We start from the raw sequence: 13449 nt of genomic DNA, 5'->3' as shown, positions 1-13449 counted from the left end.
ACAAAACAGGAACAAACCCGAAACACCACCCTGAATAAAAGAGCAATATGATGTTTTTATATTAACCCTGCATGTGGTTTTGTTTCAGGAAAGATGTTGGATTAAGACGTTTTTTTCCGAAGAGTTTACTAGATTCAGTGAAGGTAATTATAGTTCCAGTCGGTTGTGTACTACTTTAAAAAATGTGTCAGAAATCGGAAAATTGCATTATAATTTTCACTGTATAGTCATAAAGGAATTGCTGTGCAGTTGTACTGGCAAGATTGTAGTGGTTTGCGTGGCCTTGCTGAGCTACTGTGAGAGAAGTACACCTCTACCTCCTAAACCTTGTGAGCAAAAATTCAAAACTAGTCTCGGATCCTCTGGTATCAAATAACACTTCTTTCTTTCCCCCCCCCTCCCCTTCATTCCCCCTAAAAGAGAAATGAGACTTCTGGAGCAAGAGCAAGGGGACGTGTAGGAAAACAACATATTTTTAATGGCAGTTCCATAAACCATATTCTGCCTTCCTTGCTCAAGATTGTATCCAACTCATTCAGGGAAGATTTCCAGTAATTTCCACTTATGTTAATCCTAGTTAAGAATATAAATGTGAGTCAAATCTTGCATCCATTGAAGTCCATATGTTCCCAGAGTAATTTTTCTTGATGTGTTTTGAGAAGGGGTTAAGAATGGTCATCAAGTATTTTTACAGCTGTATCCATCTTGATATGAATGTCTTGGTAAAATCCTTCTTACCATTTATATGTGAAAGTATAAATCATAAATTGATATTTTCAAGCTGGTTTTGGCAAGCAATGATGGTTTTATAGAAATAATGGAATTCAGCATCAGATTTACAAAGTTTCTACATTATGACTGAAATGGATAAACTGAAAAGGTCTGTCATGAAAGGGGTTTGTTTCAAAAGACCTTTGAAAATCAGAAGCTAATGAAGTCAAGTGGATTTAAGTAATCCCCCTGCATTTTAATTTAAGCAATTATCTGAAATTGTGTTCTCTGCTAAAGGGAGAAATTGTGGTGAAAGGCTCCAGACGTAAAAGAATTAATAACTATCTTAAAAAATGATACTACGGAGCCAGAAAACTGACTAACAAAGAAAAGTACTCTTTAGAAATGATGAAATGGAGAGGATGGCAGAAAGAAGTAGCAAGAATTGCCAGGTGAAGCGGAGTAGAACCTTGCAAAGACATGAAAAAAATCTTGGACATATAAGATGGGAAAACAAGGGAAGGAAAAGGGGGTCTGCTTTTTAATGAAAATGAAATCCCTGTTAAAAATAATCTATGATAGGTTCAAATGATTAAATGACTCTCTTACCTTGTGAAGACCAGTGATTTTGAACTGCCCAAGAAAGGAGGGCTGCTGATGGTCATGAAATACAAAATTAATTATTTCTCTCTGTTAATGAGATAAATCATAGAGTATAGTGCAGCGGTAATCAAATTTGTTGATGTTACATGTTTAGATGTCAACCATACAGAGAGTATCAGTCTGTCTGTAGGATGACCAGAAGACTGGAAAAACAAAAATCAAAATATTTAACAGTGCAAAGTAAGAGAAAGTCCAGCTTTATTTGGGGAGCCCATTAAATAAATAATTTAAAGAGGAGCTTAAAGACATCTATGTTAATGGATCACAGTGTGTCTGTAAGACATAATGTTGTACAAGAAAGCAAGTGCTGTCTTGGGAGGTGTCTATGGTCTCTAGAAGGAAACATTAAAGTAATTGGACAGTGCACTACATCTCAATATATGCTGGAAATAGTTCTGATTATCCGTGTTCAAGAAAGAATAAGCTGAATTCAAGTACAGAGGAAGAGTTACTGAGTCAACAAGCCTTCCATTTTCATTACTTCACTAGAGAATATTAAGAAACCTTCCTGCACTTAGATTAGTAAATTAGCAAACAATGCCTCGAAGATAACATGACTGCTAAGTCATGCTCTCTGTACGTAGGTATAACAAGTATGCAAACACCATGGGGGGAAAAAATCTACTTATACTAAACCAACACTTGGGGGTGGGGAGAATGTGGAGAAATTAATGTAGCAAGATTGTGTTCAGTTTGCAAATTAGGAGTCTTACCTGTCACTCTAGAGCATGCCTTGAGCAAAAGTGGAGAGGAAAAAAAAATGTTCTTAGGAAATATTTTAAGAGCAAATTTTCAATGCATTTCCCTTGAAGTTGTTATTTTAAGATATTTCTCATAACTGGCTGTGTTCTTATGGAAGAGGTGTGGGTTTGTATGTGCACACTGTGTTATTGATCTCAGCGTTAAAGTGAAGACTAAGTCTTTGTGGACTTTAATGAGCCAAATAACGTATGCTGTTATTCATGGAAGTCAAGATGATGCTGAAAGAGGCCAGGAGAACAGACCATGGGCAGAATAAAGTATCTTTCAACAATTGAGTGGCTGAATTACTTGGGGCAACTTGAGCGAGCAGATTTTTTTTCCCTTTACAGTGTTTTGCTTCTGTTATTTGCCAGGTTTTCAGTTAATGCTAAGGTCTTCAGTTCCCTTAACGTTGATTTTCTCTGTGAAATGGAAGATAACAGAAAGGGCCAGTGTAGTTTGTCTGAGTCCTGTCAAAGTCTGAGGCAGCTCTGGGTACAGTATGGAGGTTTCCTGACTGCCAGATGCTTTCTTTATCCTACCCAAGTATCTGCAGCCACCTGGTAGTTGGTAAAAGGTTCTGCTGAATTGATGCAGTAATTTGAAATTCCAACAAAAAGTCAGGTTCCCTTGTTGACTTTATGTTATAAAGTTTATGTGCTGAGCTGAGGGCGTTTTTTAGCCCATATATGTGTTGTTGCAAAGCTCATCATAATTTTGTACGTGAATATACAGCTATTAGGGTAACTTTTCTAAACACTCCTTAGAAAAATTCTGGCTCTTTAGCGTTCTGAATGTTCTTTAAAATTTTACTAAAAATTAATGCCTAATCAAACTGGAAGTGCTAATGACAAAACGAAGTTTGTATTTGTGGAGTGCCTGAAGCTGTTACAAGCAGTGTCAAAGAATGAAGAGGTTTAATGCTGTTACGATAGGACATGTAGATATGTTTTGGTAGAGGAATAATGATAATTCCTGTCTTAACCTTGATGTACTGCTAAAATAAGCATGGTTTTGCCTTCTATCGTTATTGTTAGTTGGAATATCTATTAGAAATGGGTATTACTAATGTTTTTTAAATCTGTTCAGTCACTTCAGACATGGGTCAAGCTTTGTCAAAGGGAAAAAGAATAGATGTGTGTGTGGTTTTGATGTTTTGGCACTATTGTGATGTAAGCGGTTATGAAAAAGCAGTGGGTCACCTGGCTCTACACTATGACAGAGCACACCTGTACTCCTCTGATTAGGACAGAGGAGGAGGAGGTACTGCACTTTTGGCTAGGTGATTTCTAGTGTTTAGAACAAATGTTTTTATTCAGGATTCTTGATTGTTCAGTTTTGGGGCATGTTAAATAGATTGCTTCTCAGATTCTGGTTTTATTATGATATGAGTGGCTGCCTTCCTAGGGATTATACATTCAGGCAGATACTTCACCTTTCATAAGTCTTAGTTTGGGTTGTTTTTGTTTTGTTGTTAATGCAGTTGTTTGAAAACCTGATTGTATCCTCTACAATGCTTTATTTTTCAGGATATGTAATTATGTGTCTTGTTCTGTCACGCTGTCCCAGATGTTGGGAGGATGATTTGTGCTGCTCTAAGTGGTTATTTCTGCCCTAAAAACAGTTAATAAAGTGATATGCAATATATTTAAAATAGTTAATGTTTTACTTTTTACATTAATTTTTAATTTACTATTTAAATTTTATCTTTTTATATGGAAGTTATTTTGAATATTGTCAGACTTTAAGAATCCACTCTATTATGGATAGTGTAAGATACTGTGTGCAGAGATTAAGACACAGCTACAGTTGGGTTGTTACTACCAGGTAAGAGAATGGTGATTTAAGTTTACAACCTAGCATGAAGGTATAGGTTGCTGTATTTCTGTCTTGGTACACAGTTAAGAAGTTGGGAGGAATGAGGAAACTAGGAAAAATAGTTCTTGCAGAGATTAATGAGTTGTCTTTCATTATAGTTTATTCAAAGCATTGTTAGTTACTCCCTTTATAACGTATAGCAGAAATAATTTTGTTCCCAAGTTAGAAGGCAGAACTGTTACTTACATTTCAAAGCTTCATTTTTTTTACTTCAGTTGTCTGCAATCTCATTGGTAAACTGTTAGTGATACTAAGTGACTGAAACTCTTAAAATGCACTGTCACTGACTAGATTTAAAATAATTGATTTTTAAACATTTTAATATGCAGGCCAAAACACTACGAAAATTAATCCAGCAAACGTTTCGACAATTTGCCAACCTCAATAGAGAAGAAAGTATTTTGAAATTCTTTGAGATCCTCTCTCCAGTGTACAGATTTGACAAGGAATGCTTCAAGTGTGCTCTTGGTGTAAGTAGAGGAGGAATGTGACAGTGACCAGAATATATGTGCTGTAGTTATGAATCTAATTGGTTTTGCTTATTTCTGCAAGTAATTGCTTGCTTAGTTCCTGTTTTGATGTAGAGATGAGTCCTTGGATTTCAGTAACAAGAAAATATATTTATTGATTTTATTCAGAACATATTCTCAGTTGACTGTTAAAAAAGCACCATTCATTAGTAGGGTAAGAATTGTACATTATTAAGTATTTTTATTGGTGCATTGTTTGTGAAAGGCAATTTTTAACCTGGTTTCCTGAGGAAATGAGACTTCTCAGCTTCTTCTGTTTGTAAATTTTGCTCCAGTGCCTTTTTAAATGTACCAATTTCAAACAAATTTTGAGAAAGGGCATTGTCTGCAAGCTTTGTGAAAATAGACACTCAAGTAGAAATTAGAACATCAATGTCCACAAGAAGAGAAAAGGAAATATAGGAAATATGTAGTTTTCATGTAGACCTAAGATAAAACACATGGAAATGCATTTTGAGTAGCATGAATCCCCAGGAAACCAGTCATGAAGAGTTTTGCTACTTATAGAATTACTTGATTTTAATAGTTTTAAATTGTTTGAAGAGTTGGAAAGCTTCTAGAGATTAATTACTAAAAAATGTAATTAGAACATTGGAGGGTAGTGTTCCATAGCCAAGTCTTGTCTTACTATTGAAATTTACTGTCTCTCCCCTTCGGTTCTGAAGTCAAGCTGGATTATTTCAGTGGAACTGGCAATTGGCCCAGAAGAAGGAATCAGTTACCTTACAGACAAGGGTGCAAATGTAAGTCTACTTCTGTTTTCTTTTCTCAGTTACTGTCTTAACAGCCATGACCTGTTGTGAACTGAACTTTACACAAAGGGGAATGACAGGTCTAATCTTTGAGTTAACCAGAGATGATCTGGGAAATTCATCATACACAGCTGTTATTCAGATACTAACTCATGGTTTGGGATCATCAGAGAAAATGCAGTTAAAGTAGAGAGACAGTGTCAGCCTTAGCACTGAATTTGTTGGCTTTTTTACCCAGTGAAGTGCTCAGGTACAGAATTCAAAGTATTAGTGGTGACTTTTTAACAATGAAATACACAAATTATTCTAAATTATTCTTCCCTTTCTTAAGGAGAATGTGTAAATTAGAGCTTGTTTAATCAGTTAGTGTTTAGCATTTTTGTGGCTATAGGTGGTGTATTTGCTTTACTTCATACCGTTAATAGCCTTTGCATTGGTATTGACTGTGTTACAGTATTTCCTGTACCCCTCCATTCTGCAAGGAAGTTCTGTTCAGACAGGTTCTTTTAGCAAAATGTATGGGACCTTCACAACCATGACTTAAGTTGAGCCCATGTCCAGCTTCTCTTGAAATTAATTCAAAGCTATTGAAAATGTTTGGGGATCAGGAATACGTAGCCAGCTAAGAACGTACCTTTTACAGCAGTCTGGGGGTTTGTTAAGTATGCTGTGAGTGCAAGTTCCATGTGGTTAACCTGTTGAATTCTCTGTCTTGCCTTCCAAGAGATTGTTTCCACGATGTAGTTTATCATGTGCCTGAGGTTACTCAACAGTGACCTCTGTAGGCAAACTTGGTGCTTGATTTCATTTTGCAGATAACTGTGGATGCTTGTATATGTGGTTAGCCAGAGCCTAATGAACCTGTAGAAGGAAACAGAGGAATGGATTTCATAGAATGGTTTGGGTTGGAAGGGACCTTAAAGATCGTCTAGTTACAAACTCCCTGTCATGGGCAGGGACACCTTCCACTGGACCAGGTTTCTGCAAGTGTAATTTGGAGGTTGAAGTCTAGATGTTCTTCTGCAATGTCTGGAATAAAAGCAAAGTATTTTGCTATAATTTTGAAATTTTCCCCACTTTTTCTATTGCCTTTTTTTCAGCCAACTCATCTAGCAGACTTTAATCAAGTGCAAACTATTCAGTATTCAAACAGCGAAGACAAGGACAGAAAAGGGATGTTGCAACTCAAGATAGCAGGTGCACCTGAGGTATGGTATGGACTGTTGGGATAAACTTACTAGCTTTGATTTTCCTGGGAGGGAGTATAGATCGTTATACTCTTGATAGAGATGCTGTGTATATTGTACTTTTGTTCTGGTCTGGAACTTCTTTCTGGATTTTTCTGCTGTCAGCATAATCATGATACACTTCTGTACGTGCATATTTAAGCTGCCTGTTTGTGTATGTGTACAAAGACTTCAGTAATTGTTAAAGTCTCCTACTCCTGTAGTTACAGCCAGTGCACTATATTTTAACATTTTGCATTCCAAGCATTCTGCAGGTGTTTGTTTTTTCTTGTTCTTTTAGGGGAAAGGGAAGTTGAGTGTGAGCAGTTGCCATCACACCAGTCAGATATTTTTGATCTTAAAACAGATATAGAGCTCATTGCATGTTTTAGGTTTTATACCTGGTGCTTGTAGACTTTGATATTTGTAAAAGAAGCTTAATTTAAAAATACCAGCCGTTAAGTGCAACTTAATAGTAGCCTGCGTATGTATATGATGCTACATCCTAAAGAGGAAACGGAGCAATTTAACATCTGTGAAAAGGGGAAATATGAAAGAGGGAAAATTTGTTCCGTCATAATACATGGAGGCAGAGCTGGAAGTGAAATAAATCTTTTCCTTGGTCCAGTGCACTAAGAAAACAGTCACAGTGGTAGAGAAGGATTGAGGGCAAGTTGGCACATCTCTGCAGAGGATGACGAATCTTGATGAGATGAAACTTTATAGCTTGTCTCTATATGTCTCATCTCTTTTTCCACTGTCCATCTTTTATTTTTATCTTTTTTGAAATTGTGAGGTTTACTTTTTAGGGAAAAGCATAAATTGTTGCAAAAGGGTGGAAAAAAGATACCACTTGTAGGAGCTTTAAAGAATAAGGAGCAGCTTCAGAATTGTCATAATTATGGCCATAAAAGTCATTGTAGTTGGAATGAACACTGACTGGAAGTTTAGCTAGCACGCCACTTAATAAGCCCAGATTAATATTGTATTTGGGTGGAGGGTTTTATCAACTCTGCTTTCTGAACCTTGTGTTTTAAATTTGCTACAAAAAAGGTAAAGCAAGAATCTGTAGTTCTTTGCTCACCCACATTTTTCTGTTTACTGTTTGCAAGCATGTGTAAAGTTCTGATGCAATGACACAGCTGTTCCACTCAGTGTTTGCAACTACAATAAAACCTCTTTGTTGGTGCCTTGTTTTTTTCCTTCTTTAGCCTCTGACAGTGACAGCACCATCCTTAACCATTGCAGAGAATATGGCTGACTTGATAGACGGATATTGCCGACTGGTGAATGGAGCTACGCAATCTTTTATTATCAGGCCACAGAAAGGTAAGGAGAAGTTAATTCAGGTAGTTGCTATGCTCATATCTACTGATAGACTATTTTGCACTTGAATAGAAGACACAAGGCAGCAGGAAAACCCTCACTTGGAGGCTTTTGTCTTTCAGGGAGGAACCATGAGGTATTTTTGTTATGAGAAACACTGATAGTAACTGTCACTCTGTCAAAAATTATTTAATGGCTGATAGTTTGGTCTGTTTTTCAGTAATCACTGCTTTACACTATTCTAAACTTCATTAGCAGAAGCAAATTGTGATTGAAGGCACTCCTAACAAGGATGTGTTATCTTGAAATGTGATTCCCTGATATACAAGTGGAAATTCAGAGAGGTTGGTTAGAATGCATTTGGATAAAGTTCTGACTAGTGATGATTTTTTACAATTTCTGCCTTCCTAGATGCTCAAAACATCGCTGTTTAAAAAGTAAAAATTTTGAGAGAAAGAATAGAACCAAAGCAGAGGTGCATTCTGTAGTGTTGATCAGTTGTTTTTGTAGCAACTGCAGGTACACCTAGCTTTAAAGAGAGAATTTTAATTAAATTTCATTAGATTTTTTCTAATTTTAGCCAGCTTTAATTACTGAAAAACTTGTAAGCAAAGCTGCTTAAGAATGGAAATTTCTGTCCTCCTTTACTAATACTTTACTCAAGAAAATTCATCCAACTTTTTTTGTTTCTAAAACAATAACTATTTCCTTCTCCCTTTTTGTAATAGATGAACTATCCCAGAAACTCTCTGATCTGAAGCTGTCATGTTGTAGCCACGTTTTTGCTTTTTTGTGCCACTGGTTTTCCCTGCTCTTTCTCACACCCATATATAGCATCCTGCCTGTGCATGACAGAAAAAACCTCCAAACTGAAACTTGGTCATTCAGTAATGAAGAAATGTGATTGTAGGGTGTTAGACTTTGGCCTTGATAGCACTTAGGAATTGTTCAGATTATTCTTAAATTTGCATGTTTGTTCTACACAAAAGAAAATCATCCCTCAACACAAACTTGGCTCTTCTAGCCAACCTGGTGCACAACTCAGTGATGATGAACCATTGGTACCAAATCTCAACACTAGAACGATAATGCTGGTTTATTGCTCTAAAAATAAAGTAGGCATCACAAACCAGGATTTTCATTTCACTAGACTAATCTATACCTGTGAGAAGTTGTCTTCTGTGCCTCTTCTTTTCTGAGAAATTGTGGTTTGGGATTTGTTACAGTCTTTATTATTTGCTCCCAAAACTTTCCTTCTAATACCCAGTGGATTGGCTGTTTTTCAGCCTGAACTATAGTAGGCAAAGCTGAGCTTTTAAAACTTTTTCATATCTTAACACATTCCCCACTTCTCAGTAAGTTAATGGATAGCTCTGACTCTGCCCTCTGGTTTTCATTTAGAGGCACACATGTAGAGTACATCCAATTCTTGCAACTTCTGCACTGGTGGTATTTCAGAAATTGGGTCAACTTTGCCAGTGCTATTATCGGTTTGTTCCTTTGCTGCTAGAATTTTTCTTTTCTTACCTATATATAAATGCTGTTAACTCCACAAAATACCACTGCCCAATGATTTCCAATTGTGTTATTCACAACAGCAACCACAGGCAGTCAAGGCCTTCATCAAGTCTTATCTCTGTTCGTCCAGCGTGCAAGCTTCCAGTGCTCTGCACTGTGGCACTGATTGTGCTCCAGCCACGTGTGTTTCCATTTCTCAGCCAAACCGTGCTCTGCTGTCCTCTGCTGTTCTTGCCCAAGCAAGGGAGCAGCTGCCAGTCAAAATCTCTACAGGATTTACCATGTCCTCTTCGATACTTACGTATTTCATGATGCATACAGTCAACTGCCACCTAAGATTAGCAAGGCACATAGATCCTGACTTACTGCTCCTGTAGACGGTAATAAAAACTGACTCACTCTATTTGCCCTTTTTCTAATTCTTGTATTCCTCTGACCTGACTTCTTTATCATTCAGCTGTTACATTGTATAGACTCACTAAGCTCTGTGAAGAGCAAGATCTCTGATATTTCTATGTGTTGCACAACTGTGTGTTGGACTGTGGTTTGCTGGTAGGCATGAATGCAAAGTAAATCAGTGCATTTAATGGAGTGTGTTTATTTGTGTGATATTCTTACTGGTGTATTTTAACGTAAATGAGCAGTGATTGAGTTAAAGGAACATTATCTAGCACTTTGAGAACACTCTTCTTTATGCAAATATGAAAAGAATCCCTTCAGTTAAAAGAAATTGTGGGGGTCTTTTTCTGACGTTTCTTTTCTTGCAGTTCATAGCAATACTCAACATACTAATTAAACATTGTGTAGGAGAGCTGGTCCCACCGTGGTCTGCATTCCCAGATCCTTCCCATGGTGAGCTTTGTTTATAAAAGGCACATCAGAAACAAATCATGTAGCAACTCTTAATCCAGCAGATGGCTTTTCTCCTCTCTTTGAGCCTTCCCATCCCATTTGTTGGAAATTTACATGTTTATTGCAAGTTTCCTCATAAATTATCCTTGATTACTAAAAGAACCTGTGTTTTTGTGATACTATCTGTCTTGCTACCTGTTAATGATCCAGTTTCTCTTAATTTGGTGAGAGTGCTTGGTAATGTTTAAGACCTGGACAGTATTCGGCATATTTCCATTCATTTTAGGGTGGGTTTTTTTAATATTTTGGTGTACAGATGTGTTTAGACCAGTGTGGGAACTTTAACTTTAGTATTTGTGTTTCCATTATCACACTTAACTCTTATACGCAAAGAGCACAAATGAAGCAACGATAAAAACTTAAACTGATATTAAATGGCTATTTACTGCTTGGACTATGTACTAAGTAGCTTTCCTATGATCTTAAGTCTAGTGGCTGAATTTTGTGTTATTAATCACTCTAAACAAGCTTTATAGGTAATGCAGATTTGTCAAAACTCTTATAAAAGGCTAAAAAAAAAGGAAAAAAAACACCTGAGCAACTGAAACAGTTACATGATTGTCATTCATTTATACCAGAACTCACCTTTGTATTAAAACATTCCCTTTGAATCTAAAAAAGATTACAGCTAAATGAAAACTCAGAATTTTGAATTTCAAAATACCAAAAATTAAATAATCCATTAAGTTCTCCAAATAAGTGTTTTCTGTTTTTACCCAAATTAACTGTGAGCACCATTTTCACCTTAATGGAATGGCAACATGTATTCTAATTCTTATGATAATGTTATCACTTTAAGTACCCCTCACTGATTTTGCTTTCACAATAATTTCAGACAGGTAAGCACAGTTTTCATTGTGGTAAATCAAAATACTTGAGAGTTCTTCATGTCTCCTGGAGCCAGAGGTTATAAGAGTGGTGGAAGGTACTGGGTGTAAAAGCCAGGGTTTTGTTTGCAGGAGTGGCTGCCCTGTGCCAGTCACAGCTGCCTCCCACCCCTTGCCTCTGTGACACACGTACTTGATAATTACAATCAAAATACACAATGTTCACGACTTCTACTTAGATCAACAAAAATTCCCAACATCAAAATCTAAAGTGTCGTCATCACAAAAGCAAAAAAGAGCCACCACCAGAAAAACAGTACATACACCATAAAACTCCTCTCCTTGTCCCATCACCACTTTACAACAACACATTTCTGACGCCAGCATCCAAGCTCCCCGCAATTATTGTTCTCCCTGGTATATTCTTCAGTCTGACTGTGGCCGCCGTGTCTTCCCATTACTGTTGCTGCCTTGAACTTCTGAAGCCCCACACTGGGCACCAAAAAAGTGGTTTAACCCTGGCCAGCAGCCAGCCTCAGCTGCTTGCTCACTCCTCTTCCACAGCAGAACAGGGGGAGAAAAAAGCATGAGAGAATTTCTGGGTTGATATTAGAAGGCAGGGAGATCACTTACCAGTTACTGTCATGGGCAAAACAAGCTCAAACCAAGGAAAATTAATTTAATTTTTTTACGATTAAAGTCAGTTTGGATCGTGAGAAATGAACTAAAACAACACCTTCCCCCCATACCTTCTCCCAGGCCTGAGGTCACCCCTTCCCTGCCGACTCCTCTCCCCTGCCGAGGGGCGCAGGGGCTGGGGCTGGGGGTGGCGGTGGGTCCCTGGCAGCCCTCTGGGCCGCTCCTCCCTCCTGCCCCGTGTCCCTGCTCCAGCGCGGGCCCTTCCCTGGGCTGCAGTCCTGCAGGGACAACCTGCTCCCACCACCTGCAGCCCTCACTGTCAGTATCTGGGCATGGACACCCCAATACAATCACTCATATCCTTTTTTTTTTTTTCAAAAAAATGAATATAGAATTGGGCAAAATGTTGTGGGTTTCAACTTGTGAAAAACAACATATGCTTGTACTGTGATGCTGTTAGTAATGAATTGACTTCAGACCTACAAGGGTACTAATGAATGTTCCGTATTTTGTTTGGGATATAAGCTGTAAATGGATGAGCACCAACTTGGGAAGCACTGCCTGAAGTGAGCAGTTTCTATCCGGAGAGCATGTAGGCGTCTATAAGATCAGCTTTGAGATGCCGTTTCAATAGTAGTTCCATGCAGATAGATTTTTCCTGAATTTTCTCCAGTGGAAGGGGAGGCATTTCTAATACTGCTTAATAGTAGGTTTTTATTTCCAGCTGCTTTCCCCACACCCCTTTTTTTTACACATATGTTTATTTTTCCAGTTTCCCCAGTCCATATTTGGCACTCCTCTTGACACATATCTTCAGCAGCCAAAAAGGGGGATGTTGTCCATGTAGCCAGTCAATACATATGTCAAATTGTGGCTTAAGAGTGGTGCTCTGTGCTTTTCCCTTCTCCCCAGGGCTGAGTGTGCATTGTCCACCTCCCACCCTCATCAACCCTGAGGACAAGGGCCCCAGTTCTGTTCAGTGCATGACAGTGTACTGCTCTGCTGCTAATGAGAACAAAATCAGTCACACCTCATGGAATTTGGCGAAGGACAGTGAAAAGGGAGATGGTCAGATATAACAGGGTTTTAGTTATGTTGGACCCATGCAAGCTGACTGATTTTTTCCAACCAATCTAGAAAAAAAATATTCATTTAACTTGTGTTAGAGTTTCTGTTTTTCTCTGTCCATCCCCATTGTTTTCTTTGATAGTTTTCTAGCTATCTTCAATTCCTTTCATGTTTGTCACACTCATTAACTGCATCATACTACTACTCCTCAACTAACTACATAATAGCACTTCTTTTCACATTCTCCTTATCTCACAACATGTGTAGAATGTTTTTACTATTAAGATGGAAACAGAGTTTTATTGTGAAAGAGATTTGTTATTTGATCTTTGGTCTATGTTTTGCACCTTTAGGAAGCTGTTCAGTAAGGGGAGACCTGCAGGAACAGAACATTCTCACTATAAGGAAATTTAATACTGCTATGGGAAACTAGATTCTGTCTTTATCTCTCTTAGATCCTCTTTGATAGGTAGTCATTGACTTCATAGGTTGCCACCTATGGTATTTCTCATTTTCTTAAGAGTATGGGGTCTACATTTGCAGGAGGAACAATCTGATCTGCAGCTGAGGTCAGTACTTCGAACATATGAAGCGTTGTGGCCCTGCAAGTGTTATGAAATCATTCACTGATGTTTCTTAAGTCCCCAAATATACTGAT

General features: G+C 37.8%; 1 protein-coding gene across 1 annotated transcript in view; it reads left to right on the top strand.

Annotated features, from left to right (window-relative positions):
- The window catches only part of PTK2 (protein tyrosine kinase 2), a 206922-nt gene that overhangs the window by 120546 nt on the left and 72927 nt on the right, over positions 1-13449 (top strand). Inside the window, exons 8-12 of the mRNA XM_026842588.1 lie at positions 89-143; positions 4323-4463; positions 5189-5266; positions 6376-6483; positions 7713-7830. Coding sequence (XP_026698389.1) covers positions 89-143; positions 4323-4463; positions 5189-5266; positions 6376-6483; positions 7713-7830 — 500 coding nt within the window. The remainder of the gene's footprint in view (positions 1-88; positions 144-4322; positions 4464-5188; positions 5267-6375; positions 6484-7712; positions 7831-13449) is intronic.

The sequence above is a fragment of the Athene cunicularia genome (genome assembly GCF_003259725.1).
Source record: "Athene cunicularia isolate RWA chromosome 2 unlocalized genomic scaffold, athCun1 chr2_part1, whole genome shotgun sequence".
In the NCBI taxonomy this organism is placed as follows: Eukaryota; Metazoa; Chordata; class Aves; order Strigiformes; family Strigidae; genus Athene; species Athene cunicularia.
Note: the sequence above shows the minus strand (reverse complement) of the source record. Positions and strands in the feature narration are given on the sequence as shown.